A 14,101-nucleotide genomic window follows, 5' to 3' on the forward strand; every position below is an offset into this window, starting at 1 on the left:
GTAAGTAAACAGTTATAAGGTTTTTATATACTAAAACCATATTTGGTTTAAGGATATAAAAGCCGTATAAGTGTTGACTTACTTACAATGACACTCAATTAGTTGTCTATTGAGTTATCTACGGTGTCCATATTTCTCTCATCATGACCGTCTAGATAATTTACTTCATACATATTAAATCGTGTAAAGTAATTGTTCTACAAGTTAAAATGAACATATTTCACGATTTCTTATTCAGTATCTGCTGGTTTGCTTTAGTTAGTGCTTATAAGAATCATCTGTATACCATAGCAAAAGAGGGTAGAACAAGAGGTAGTTATAAAGTCCAATTATTTAACAAGAATAAAACAGTGCAATACAATAATTTTATATTGTCTGCTGTAGTTATTCGTAGAATAAGGTGTTCGGAGGCAGCCGTGATACCAATGGATATGACCTCTGCCTTTGATTTTATTAACCGACTTCCAAAAAGTACAAGGTTCTACGTTCGGCTGTATGTATGTTTTTTTTTTATAAATGCATAGGTTCAAATCCTATCCAGGGCATGCTCCTTATCTGCTATGTGCATTTTAAGAAATTAAATATCACGTGTCTTCACCAGTCTTCAGTCACCTGAGAGTTTTACAAATTGTCTACGTGTGCGAAGTCTGCTCATCCGCATTTGGCTAGCTTGGTGGGCTATTAGCCTAACCTCTCTCAAACTGAGAGGACACTCGTGCTCAGCAGTGAGGCGAATTTGTGTTGATAATGATGAAGATAATGACCCTAAGCTCGACATCCCGAATTTGAGCACAATGGTGGGTCTAACCTCCATATTCCCTCTCCAGTAAGAGGGCCTGGCCCTGAGTCATTAATATGGACTGACAATTATGATCTTCCGCAGAATATAAATGCGCTGAGTATGAGGGAATTCAAACTACAGTCGCAGACCAAGGTGATGGCAAGGATATAACCAGAGCAAGAACATTATCACTAACTACAAGTATGAAAGCTTCGTCTGAAGCCCCAGAGAGTAAGATAATACCTATTTGTTTAGACATTCAGAACATCATTTACGAGTATATATATATATATTTTTTAAAGAATATTTGTCATATCTTTTTTTTAAAGTCACTAATAATCCCATTCCCCTCCAACTAGTCAGGAAAGAGTGTGTTAGGAGTAGGTACTATTCCCTCCGTGATGAGTCTACATAACAAGTACCATGCTCAGCAGAGTTTCTCAACAGGTGGGCTCAATGAAATTTTATTCTATAGATACATGCGTACAAAATCACCGCAAAAAGTGATCCGCATTTAGCTACACCACTGAGCGCACACATGCACTGTACTCTTAGATTAGATCTTTTAAACTATTCGTAAGTAACGGATCAATACGATATGATTTTAATATATTATGTTTTCTATCACGTATCGTATCACGTATCACGCATCCGTCACTCAAAAGGAATACTTATACAAAATATTTTGACTGCGTATTTTTTTAATTAATTTAATCTTTTTATTTAATTTCAGATCCGTTTGAGATATATCAAAACAATCTTCACAATTTTCTCTATGGAGACAACGTTGAAAACGAGGGTAGATAACTTCAACTTATTTTAGAGTTAGCTTATGTAAATTCGATTGTATATTTTATCCTTTTTATTAGATTCCAGTACAACAGAAAGAAAACTACAATGGCCGGACGAAAGTAATAACACAGATAGCTATGTGCATTACGTTGTTGGTAATTATATGCGGTAAGATTTTTGAAAAATCTAGTTCTCGCGCCCGCGCATGCAGAAAACGTTCAGACGTTCGCAATTCTAGTGAATTCTGTATTCTGTGATCGACTACACAATAAATAATTCGTTTTAAAGTTTGTAAAGGATACCGACCATTTCGGGCCCAACTCGTTACAAAAACAATTAAATGACGAAAATCCTTTATTTTAATAAATCAAAAAATTAGATTTTTTTAATGTTTGTCTTTTTATGAAATCGTGCATTTTATTGGATGTATAAAACCGTCAATCTGCACTGGACCCCAATGTGGATTGTTGATGATGAAGATGATAATAATTTATTATTTAATTGTTAGAAAATTTTCCGCAGATCTGAATTATTCAACAACAAAAGTGGGGTACATTTCCCTGCACTAGAGTTCCTGCATCGGGGGTATTGTGATCTAAAGATAACTAGGGATTACATGCAAACTGCCATCAATGCCTTCGCTATCTTCCTACACGGTACATTGGATGATATAGAACGACTGCCTTCTGATTATGTATTGCGATCTGTTAGTACCTTTGAACATTATGACGAGAGCCTGTATATAGCCTGTATAGGACCGAGGACATCAAGCGGGTTGCAGGGAGTCACTGGATGCTTGCGGCTCGAGACCGTTTTATTTGGAAGTCCATGCAAGAGGCCTATGTCCAGCAGTGGACGTCCATCGGCTCTTAATGATGATGTGAAGTCTGCGAATCCGCACGGGGTTAGCGTGGTCTAAAATGTTTGTATAAGCATAAATCCTAGTTAAAAGTCTTAGGCATGCCACAGGCTATTACGGTCCCATCTAGCCTAATTTTAACGACGACACATTTATTTATTTATTTATTTTATAGGGTACCAACAGGTTATGACAATTAAAATTGAGTTTTACAAAAACATATATTAGTGAAGTTGTTGTGTCATAGACCCACTTATAGGTTACCTCAACATGCGTAATTTAGTACTCGAATAGATACATAAAAACATACATACAGCCGAACGTAGAACCTCCTCCTTTTTGGAAGTCGGTTAAAAAGAATAATAAATAGGTTAATATTTAGACTCATACATTCTCAGATTAGGCATTCATACATTCTCAGGCTCGAACCATATCTATGATGAAGATCGCACGAGAGAAACTGGCAGCCACGTGGAACGTGGTGAAGGCAGGAAGGGAGACTCGAGATATCTCACACCGCACATTAGAACTGTATCGACCATTGTTCAAATACATCAACGGACGAGAAATAGCCAGACTTAACTTGAGTGATGACAGGATCTTAACTTATATTGGAACCCATGCTGAACTTGACAGACATCAGGTTTTTCTGATATCCAATACATATATTTTTTTTATTTTACAAGTTAGCCCTTGACTACAATCTCACCTGAAGTGATGATGCAATCTACGATGAAAGCGGGCTAACTTGTTAGGAGGATGAAATCCACACTCCTTTCGGTTTCTATACGATATCGTACCGGAACGCTTCGCGGTACGTCTTTGCCGGTAAGGACGTAACTAGCCACGACTGAAAGCCTTCCACCAGCCAGACCTGGACCGATTAAGAAAACCTCAATCGGCCTAGCTGGGGATCGCACCCAGGACCTCAGTCTTGTAAATCCACCACGCATACTACTGGGCCACGGAGTCTATAACATTTACAAATAACGTGGCTTTCTAGAGGCAAGAGAATTTTCAAAATCGGTTCAGTAGCTCCAGACATTATTCCCTACAACACCACAATCTTTACCTCTTCATAATATTAGAGGCGAGGCAATCTATCTATCTGCCAATACCTAGCTGGTTGTGACCCTTGACCACTATGACCTCCATTCCGTCGCATCACTAAGACTAATTAAATAAGGATTTGCCTCACTAGACTAACGATCTAATGTGTGATCACGATCTAATGCGATTATAAAAACTCTCTCTATAGAATCGATGTTTTATAGTTGTAATCGTGTTTGTCGGTTAAAGATCGCCGTAAAAATACTTTTATGTTTAGTTAAATGGTGTAAACAACGGGCATAAACTTCTAGTTTAGTATCACACTAATATTATAAATCGATTTGGGTTAAATTTGGAATGGATATAGATTTTACTCTGGATTAACACACTTACTTTTTGTCCCGGAAACATCCATGGAACCCGCGGGATTTGTGAAAAACTTAATTCCACGCGGACGAAGTCACGGGCGTCCGCAAGTAATATATATACATAATCTGAGCTCATTTTCCTCATAAAATTACAAAAAATCTTATTCTTTAATTTGGGTGTGATAATAGTCATATGTAATTGGTCTGAGCTTCTGGTTTAATGTGGCAGTTGTAGCTATGATCCAACCCTCCGACCAAGACCAACTGACCCGCCGATCGAAATATTTTTGTAGGTTGGCGTGGTGGCGAGTAGATACATAGAGCTCAACAAAGACTGGTCCAAACCACAGTATTTGAATATCATGAACAATTTGTTGTGCGGAGTTCCAATGACGTTCATGAGAAGACTTCCTGTTAGCACATACTTACAATTATCACATCAGGTATGTAGAGACTTATTTCTGACTAGCCTTATTAGACGGCTTCCGTGGCGCAGTGGTATGCGCAGTGGATTTACAAGACGGAGGTCCTGGGTTCGATCCCCGGCTGGGCAGATTGAGATTTTCTTAATTTGTCCAGGTCTGGCTGGTGGGAGGCTTCGGCCGTGGCTAGTTACCACCCTACCGGCAAAGACGTACCGCCAAGCGATTTAGCGTTCCGGTACGATGCCGTGTAGAAACCAAAAGGGGTGTGGATTTTCATCCTCCTCCTAACAATTTAGCCTGCTTCCATCTTAGACTGCATCATCACTTACCATCAGGTGTGATTGTAGTCAAAGGCTAACTTGTAAAGAATAAAAAAAAATAGCCAACGTCCTGCAGTTTTACCCGCGTAGTTTTTTTCTTGTTTTTTTATTCTCTACAAGTTAGCCCTTGACTACAATCTCACCTTATGATGATGCAATCTTAAATGGAAGCTGGCTACTTGTTAGGAGTAGGATGAAATCCACACCTCACAAGTATGAGAATAAAGGGATAAAATATTGGGCATATAACACTCGTAAATAACGAGGCTTCAATTGGTTTCATTGGTAAATAATTTATATAATCGGTTCAGTAAATGCAGAAATTAGCCCCTACAAAATTTTACCTCTTTATAATATTAGTATACCTAACCCTTTATATTGATTTACTCTTTGGATACCTCAGTCTCATTACGTACAACGACCAACCCCTAGTGGCCAAGTGCGGAAAAGGCCCAGGAAAGAGGAAGAAAGAATCAGTCTCTCAGTCTCATTTCATAAGTTAGGTTTAATTAAATATGTAATTTAAGTTAGGTAATACTTTAATGATACTGTAAATTATATTTTATTTGTGAAAAGAAACTAATTTATAACGGTTTTGCAAGGTATTTTATCATATTCGAGCGTGCGACCCTTTACAGCGTCGTTTTTATCTTGCCATGATGACAAGAACCAAGGTAATTTTATACTTGCTTACTTAATAGGAAGGAATACAAAAAAAGTAAATATTTTATTAACTATTTTTCGATTTAGTTAATTTCCAAAAATCTCTAGTAGCCTAATACTTTGTAGGACGTGTTTTTTGTATACCCTGCAAACTGTAACTCCGGTTACCTTGCGAAGATCATCTATTTAGCAAAAAAAAACTTCTAGAATTGCACAAAAGCTTTAATAAAACTTAGCTTGCCTTTTATAAAGGCCTTTGTTCTAATAAATACAAATAATAGATCCTTTAACGAACAGTGAAAATGTCTTTGTAAATGCTTGCTAATATTTTTTTGCAGGTTCTTGGAAAATCTTTTAGTTGGACTGCGAGAGACGTATCTCGATTGGGCTTACTATTGACTGAAGTGGCAGGACCTGAACTGAGTGCTATAAATCCTGAAGCTATGGCAGGAATGACAGCACAGGTAACCGTAAGAAATATTCTATCGGGAAAACTTACGAATAATGTACTTACATGTAATTTTAAATGGTCATATTGCCTGTCACCTAATAATGACCTTACCACCTTATAATGTTACCGATAACTAGGATAAACTCATAGTTATGGGCAAGGTCGAGGGCAAACGACCGCGCGACTCATCACCTAGCTGCTGGTCTGACCAAGTAAAATCGCAGATGGGCTTTCTACTTATGACGGTCAGAAGAACTGAGGACCGAAATGAGTAGAAGAAAATAATAAAGAACGTGTTGAGGTCACTGAAATGTGAACACGACCTTTATCAGTTAAGAAAACGACCAAGAAGATGAACTTTAAATGTTTCATCAACCATGATCAACATTAGTATGTTTTATTAAAGGAGTTTAAACTACATTGTGCTAGGTATGACTTTAAAATGTAAAGGTAAACTTTCTATTTAAAATTTAATTATTGTATATGATCTCAGGTAATGCTGCGAATGTCCCCGCATAATTTACAATACATAACTGAAAATCAATTACAGTATCTAACACCGAAACCATTGAATATACTGTCTCGGAAATTGAAATCATACAACGATCAGCTTCAATTATACGATTCTGCATCTAAAAGTAAATCAGATCTAATAAAATGCATCACAATAAGTTTAAGTATAGTTTTACGTTTCGATACTAATATATAAAATAAAACAGCAAGACTTTATTATAACAAATTATAATGTTTTAATATACGTAATGGTGGTAAATGGAATGTGTAACGTCCATCTTCGTTACATTTCGCTTGAAGCTGAAAAATAAAAGTATGACGTATGTATTATGTGTTTATTTTTTTAGCAATAATAAATTTTTTATTATTACTAAGGAAAAAGTACGTACTATAGTATTATACCAATCAGTTTGTGCAAAATTATCGACTTTGTAGTTTGCTTTATTTAGGTCAATTGTTAATATAGGCTGCATTACATCGCCTTGAGATTTAAATTGCATTATATCATCAAAATTGTTAACGTTAGGTGCATTTTGTGGGGTACAACTTTTATGTTGGACAATTTTTTCCGGGTTTTCGGTTGATACTATTTTTGAATTGGATGGTATTGGAACAGCAATACACGAATTTAATAATTCTTGAATTTCTGATTCTCGACGAATATGTAGATTGTCTCTGTGAAATTAAAATCTGTAATATATAATTAACTAATATATTATCTATATAACTTTAAAATGTACAAACATCAAATAAATTACCTTGGCATGAACTTATCAATTTGTTCAGTAGGCATTATGATCAGGTAATGGTCGTTCTCTTTAAATTTACAAGAGGACGATGTTCTTTCGTCTGATTTTAAGAGACGACACTTACAGTTTACTAACACTTTTGTTATATTATCGGCAAACTTTTCGTTTTGTGTCTTTGCAATACTAGACTCTACAGGTTGTTCTTGTTGTAAACTTGTATTCCCAAAATGTAAAGATTCTCTACTTAAATTTATGTCTACATTAATTTGTGATGCTTTTTCCGGTTTTACTAATGTAGTGTAGGTTCTGTACTTTCCGTAAGAGTCTTCATCTGTTTTGAATGACGCGTCACCTTTTAAATGAATATTTAAATTAATATTGAAAGTACTCGGTTGATTTGTGTTATATGTCGCCTGATTGTTAAATAAGTTAGTTTCGCTTTGCTGAGATATTGCTATATTTGTTCTTGAAAGATTTTTTGCAGGTTCTTTAAGTTCTTCAATATTTGTTGATGTCTGTGGTATCTTTGTTTGAGTAACGTTGTTACTTAATAACGTTGTTTTTCGATCTATATCTAGAAAATCTGACTTTATATCGTATTTAGTGTTGGTTAACATGATTAGTTCTTTTTCAGAGTAATTGTCTGGTGAACTTTTAGTAACAATATTGAACTGATCTGTATTTTCTTTAATTTTTGTTTTATTTTCAAGAGGCTTAAATTTTCTAATTAGATAATTTTGTTTCAAATTATCATTATCTTCAAAACTTGTTTTGAAATTTCTATTATTTGGCGGCATTGTTAACCTTTTATCGTGGTTTTTATATTTCATCCGGTTTTTAGAAAAAGATGGAGTTCTTTTTTTATTTAAATTACGTGCATCTTCTTTTCTTTTAGAATCAGGGCATAATTTTGAGGGTATCACATGTCTAGTATTATTTCCAAGTTGTTTTCTTTGCCACAATTCGGGTTTTACATTTCTAAGTGAATTACTAGTTGTTTCAAAGTGTTGTAGATTTTTAGTATCTTTGTGTGGTGTATTATTTTTGGCAGGCTGTAAGTTGGCCGTTTTCTAAAATCATTAAAAATAAGTTATTTTAATTATATAATAAGTTAAATTCTTAAACAAACGAACATGTTGGAAGTTAGAACTGTTAAACTTACTGTGTCATTACGAATACGGTCTTCTATTTTCTTCCAATAACTATTAACTATATTTTTGGGAATATTAAAATTAGATTCAGCTTGTTCCTTATTTGTTTCAACATTGGCTGGAACATAATATAAATAATAATGAATATACTTATTTTCAATATTAAAATTATTATTTCGTATTTTTATTAATTTACATTATATAATTTTATTTAAAATTCAATACAAATATATTGCTATAAATCAAATCGTTATTTTTAATATAATATGGGATTATATTAAAAACCATTATGTATTATAAATCAAATACGAAAACTAAGTCTAAACCTGGTTCTGCTGTTTCAGGACTTTTTAGTCTTTCAAGTCGTTTTTCGCGAGACCTGTAAATGCATGTTATGTATACTTCATTTGTGTAATTTTCAAGTGATATTGTTAATATAAATTTATTGACCTTGATGCTTTCAAAAGATATTCTTCATATCCAGACGGCAGAAATGAATCAGGTGGTTTCACTGCTACGTAAGCTGCTTCATTCATTAGTTCTAGAGGTGTATTTATTTTGATTCCATCCAATGTATATAATTCTATATTAGAATGCCTAAAATTATTTCATTTTACATAAAAATAATTTAGATTGTCTCCTCATTTAAGATAATAATACAAATAAAATTAAAAGATATGTTTTTATATTATACATACGAATACAAGTTTAACGCGTCTAAATAACATACAAAGTATATGCCTAATATCTATTTGACCATCCATTAGAATATAGCTGTGCCAGATGGTTTTGCATGCGTACATCGAGTTTCCTTGGGAAAATATCTATATCTATTATCTACCATAATCTATATCATATTAAGATATGTATAGCTATTCTGGAATTCTGACTATTACGAATTTGTGTTATTTAAGTACCTAGTTTTTTAGTTGTGTACAAGTACATGTATAAAAGTGTTACCCAATTAAAAATTATTCTTACAAAGATCCAAATTGGGAACGGGCTAAAAAAGTCAAGGTGGCATCCCACCATTTTAATTCTTCAGCTTTCAAATGGTATTTTCTCGGAGGCGAATACTCCTGACCATTTGTAAACAAGAATATATCAATCGAATCCCAGTTTCTACAGTCATCGGGGGCTTTTGGATTATCCATAATGAGCTATATCTTGTTGCACGGTGTAGCAGATTGTTGAAGATTATACGAATTTCTTTTTCGAGTTCTCACTGTCGTTTCCAACAACATTATAGATATTATTAAATGTGAAAATGTATTGTTAAAACCTTTTGCCCTCTATGACATTGGTATTAAAATCATTTTAATAATGATACGTGAAAGAATAATCAGAAAAATACGCAAATTTGACATCACAATATTGTTATACTCTAGCTTGACTCTAGCACAGATTAGTGACATTATAGTATCTATGACTCTATATACTCATCTTGCTTCTTATTCGCTGTCTATACTTTATGAATATCGTTAATTAATTTCAGTTTCCATATAATTCCGTTAATTATAATTTCAAATAATTCATCATCATTTTCAGCAAATTATCCGCCGATAAACGTCCACTGCTAAACATAGGCCTCCTACGGACTTTCAAACACCACGGTTTCGAACCACCAGTATCCAGTGGCTTAAATTTTTAACCAAATTCATTTAGCGGGATAGGTTTTTTAGAGGATCAAATTATCAGTCATTAATAAACTCTTTGGCGATTGGAACAAATTATTCTTTCATTGTTTCACAGGTCGGACAACGTAACGGAGCGCGATCACCGAGGGTTAGTTGAGAAAGTGGTGTAACTAGTAACACTACCATCTCAACTCACAGTAATTCTATCAGAGTGGAGGACTAAGGCTACCCTCTCTCATTCTAAGAGGAGACTCGAGCTCAGCAGTGAGCTGAATATGGCTTCATAATGATGAATCTGAAATAAGAATACACTGGTCAGTCATTTACCAAAAATAGTCTAAAGTATCTAGCATGGGGCGTTTCGTGCTGAGCTTATATTGATGTTCTTTACATTTAAGGTCAACGATCGCCACACCCCAGGGTGGCAACACTGACACTAAAATATATTACACAACATTAAACTACCCTTTACACTTTGACGATAGTAATGGATGCCAATTAGGGAAGTTAAATAAAGTTCAAAAGTATTACGCTTCCATTCAGCTAGGAAGCTATTTTTATCAAGTCTTTAGTAGAACTTTTTGTAAGGAGTTCGTGTTGCTACCGTGATTATTTTGCCGCCTAGCAGCATTGCAGCAAGGACTGTAACGGCCAGACCATCCTCATAAAAGTGTGCATTTTGAAAATCTAGTATTCTTGCCAACGGGAGGGAATAATATTAGTCCCATAGAGAGGCTAACTTTTTCATGACATTTTTGAATGTATACGCCACTTTATGGGATTATCATGAGAGTTTCAAATAAAACTAGAGCTTTTATTTAATTTAAATTAATCGAGCGATGCGAAGGCTTTGTTTCATCATATTTTGAAATAGTAAGTTTTATTGGAATTTTCAAGTGATCGGTAATGTTAAAATGGTAATGGTAAAAAATTCAAGTAATAGTTGGCTGAATGTTTATAAAAGTAAACAAATAGTAGCGGTAGGTAAATTTCACGGCTTCCTGCTTGCGAAATACAGTACAATGCGAGTGGTGAAGGTACAAGTACGTGAAATTCTATACAATGCTTGGCAACATGGCTACAAAGTAGCAGAGATTTGTTTTGTCAGTGTTTGAAAGGGAGATAAAAATACTTGATTGCAGACTGCCGCAAGAACCGCTTGTGAAAAGGTGAACCAAACTGTCAAACAGTCGATAGAAATTTTTGATGTAAAAGCTCTTTAGCCCTCGTTCGCACGAGAGCTTTTTTAACGGACGTTAAAAAAGCGTTCAAATATAGTATGAAGTTAAATGAAGGCCTATTTCCAGGTCCGTTAAAAAAACTCTCGTGCGAATGGGAGCCAAGCTAAAATAGATTTTAGGCCTCATGGCAAGCAATCATCTCATGCTAACACTCTCACCAAGAATTCGTTTTACGAGCAAATATACTTACTCGTACCCATTCCACACATACACACACTCGTATAGGTACACACAAAGGTATACTGTGTGTGTGTGTGTGTGAATATGCTTATATAAAAAGCTCGACTACCTACCTAAAAAGTACGTAATGGGAAATCCAGCAAATAATAAATTACTAACAGTTGAATATATTCGCTCGAAAACCTTGGCTTTAGTTTAGCAGTTCGATAAATGAACGAAATACAATGTATTAACATTTAAAACGTCATTAAGCCGCATGTTCTAGTTGGCGCCAGTACAATATCCTACGATGTGTGGCATATCGTAGTTCTATAATCCTAGATAAACGGTCATAGTTTCATAATGCACTCGCGTCTCTCGCAGCAGTGTGCGATTAACCAAAAGGCGAGTTTAAAGCGTCGCGACTGTGCGGTGCGGGAAATAGTAAAAAAGTAGGGGAGCGTAAATAAATAGCGCGCTATTCGTGGAGTCGCGACGGCCGACGAGCCGCGTGCGTCGACACGCGCCGTGCGCTGGGTGGACTATGCGACTATTCACATTATATTCGTTGATTTTTACCCAACTTAAAAAAAGGAGGTTGTGTGTTTGTATTCACATCATAGGCGTTAAATTTTTACCAGGATTTAATAAAGGAAGTTGTGTGTTTGTTTTGATGGCGTTGATTTTTACTCGACTTTGAAAAAGGAGGTTGTGTGTTTGACTTTAAATTATTGTTTAACATACAAACATACGGGATGTTTGAGCCGTCTCGACGTATGTTTTTATGAGGATTGTTAAGCAATGTCCGAGATTTTCTCAGTAACTACCTACTGATCCGAATACCTATAGCCATTGTTATAAAGAAGGATAGGACGGAATATTTCTTTCCTAATATGTAGATAAGAAAATATTATGTTTCATAGAAATTACCTATATGTAGACAAGCAAATTATAGGCAAAAAAGCTTTGTTAAATATATCACAAAAGCTAATCATTTGTTTTCCATTTTTATTTTTATTGCTTAATATTTCAACATTACACTTATACGGCCTTATTTAAAAACATAGATTAGGATTAAAAGCTCATTTTTGCAAGAAGCATTACATCTTCGTATCTAAAATGCAATGTTTCTTGCAGATAAATGATTCTGATTCTGATTGTAGTCTGATTGATTTGTAGTCTCGAGTGATTCTAGAGTATTTACAATAATCATATTAGGTACCTATTTACAATTTTTTACTTCCTGTGTGGCGGTGAAAGCTGATCTGATAGCCTCCAAGCATTTCTGTCATCACACCTATGATAGAAATTTGAGCAAGGCTGCTCCAGACTGAATAATAGTGGTATTGTTATCAGGTGCTAGCCGAGTGAGCAAGGAGGACACGCCGGGAGCGCGCCGGGAGGGAGCGGCGGCGTGGGCCCTCCGCGCGCGCCGCAGTCCGCGCGCGGTGCCGCCGCCGGCGAGTTCTGTCTCGAGCACTCCGAGCCTCCGCGAATATCGCGCGAACGCTCTCGACTAACCGCCTTTGTTTACTCCCCACGCGATACTAACAGCTGTTACACTGTTGCCGATCGCGAACGTCGTTAGTGCAGTTTTTTGTTACGGATACAGTGGAATCAGTGTCAGTTCAGTGTTTCATGGAGCCCGCGGGCTCGCTGCAGTAGTGCACTAGCCCGGCCATGGCGGCCACGGCGCGCCGGGAGATCGACACCGGCGAGGAGGACATCGCCGCGATCGCCAAACAGATTTCGGATCATGCGGAAGCTATATATCAGACTTGGAAAGCGCGCGGCCTCGCGCCCACGGAGATTCTGTCGTGCAGGCCCACGCCCGGCCTCAAGTTGGCCGAGAGCTTACGGACTAAACCTAAACCGGAGCCCAAACCTGAAATAAAGCAGCGGCCCGAGTTCCGCAACCGTCCGGAAATCCGGGAGCGGCCCGAGCTCCGCGACCAGAGACCCGAGCCTCGGCGAGATTTGCGCCTGAATCCCGAAACTGAGACTGTAGAAATTATGTTGCCGCCGGACTTGGTACCGGAGCGGAATGGAGCCGGATCTGGGGCTAGTGTGAGGCGGCCGGATAATGCAGCGATGCGTTTGGAGGTCGCTCGAGAGGAAGAGAGACTTCTGCGCGCTTTGCGTACAGGTGGGGTCGTCGCCGAACGGCCCGCCGAGAGACCTGACGTGGTTCCCCCCATATCGCTCGTGGACTACGCTAAGAGCCGGTATCAGGATCGGTTGGACACGGGAGCGAGGAAGCCGGCAGCGGGAGCGAGTGGGGAGAGGAGAGCTTCTTTCGGGTCGCACGTTACAGAAGCCAGGTCTAAATTTGAGGCGCGAGCTCGCCGCGCGTCCAGCGCTGGCGCCGCCGGCGAGGCCGCCTCCGCGCAAGGCGCCACGCCTGTGAGGCCGTTCCTCACGCGCGGCTCTGTAGCAGAGCGTGTTCTTATGTTCGAACGATGCCCCAGCGAAGCCACTCTAGAGTTGGCTAAGAGGAAGTCACCAGCAGCCACCACATGGCGAGGACCACACGACGTTATTATCAGAGCACAGGTAAGGAACCAATTAATTTAAAATATAGCAGTACGTATTATACTAAGTATTGCGTGTATGCGCCAAAGTAAATATTTATTCGCGACTATTTGTTAACATGTCGTCATTTAGCCATGTACGAACAAAAACTGAAATAGAATTATGGACAGAGTTATAGGTACTATATTATATTATGAGTATACGTTTGTGTTGGCTACTTGATTGCAGCATCAACACTCAATCGCCTAGCTAATCAATGACATCAGCCATAAAATAGCAACATACCTAAATTAGAGGTGGATGAAACAGAACAATCGAGGCGTGAGTTTTATGCTTTATTAAACCAATACTATATATTCTCATGGTCATGGGCATAGCACATGAACTAGCGATTTCTAGAAACTAGAACA

At 37.2% G+C, this 14,101-nt stretch overlaps 2 protein-coding genes across 2 annotated transcripts in view; both read left to right on the forward strand.

Annotated features, from left to right (window-relative positions):
- Window positions 1-794: 794 nt before the first annotated feature.
- On the forward strand, window positions 795-12,679 carry LOC112052924 (uncharacterized). Its single transcript, XM_052891566.1, has 8 exons — window positions 795-826; window positions 2,096-2,279; window positions 2,854-3,075; window positions 4,144-4,293; window positions 5,198-5,269; window positions 5,597-5,722; window positions 6,203-6,347; window positions 12,516-12,679. Exons 1-8 carry the CDS (start codon window positions 795-797, stop codon window positions 12,677-12,679), a joined length of 1,095 nt encoding a protein of 364 aa, XP_052747526.1.
- LOC128199928 (uncharacterized) overlaps window positions 12,519-14,101 on the forward strand; it is a 154,357-nt gene continuing 152,774 nt past the window's right edge. Inside the window, exon 1 of the mRNA XM_052891571.1 lies at window positions 12,519-13,712. Within this exon, the coding sequence (XP_052747531.1) occupies window positions 12,840-13,712 (873 nt within the window). The 5' untranslated portion in view covers window positions 12,519-12,839. The remainder of the gene's footprint in view (window positions 13,713-14,101) is intronic.

Source organism: Bicyclus anynana, chromosome 4 (assembly GCF_947172395.1).
Source record: "Bicyclus anynana chromosome 4, ilBicAnyn1.1, whole genome shotgun sequence".
Classification (NCBI taxonomy): Eukaryota; Metazoa; Arthropoda; class Insecta; order Lepidoptera; family Nymphalidae; genus Bicyclus; species Bicyclus anynana.

What these genes read in the sequence shown, in the direction of transcription:
- LOC112052924 (XM_052891566.1), top strand. Translation starts at nt 795, where the DNA reads ATGGTGGGTCTAACCTCCATATTCCCTCTCCA. An exon ending in CTGATTATGTATTGCGATCT is followed by an intron (nt 2,280 to 2,853) that starts GTTAGTACCTTT and finishes ATACATTCTCAG; the next exon opens with GCTCGAACCATATCTATGAT. An exon ending in ATACGATTCTGCATCTAAAA is followed by an intron (nt 6,348 to 12,515) that starts GTAAATCAGATC and finishes TATTGTTATCAG; the next exon opens with GTGCTAGCCGAGTGAGCAAG.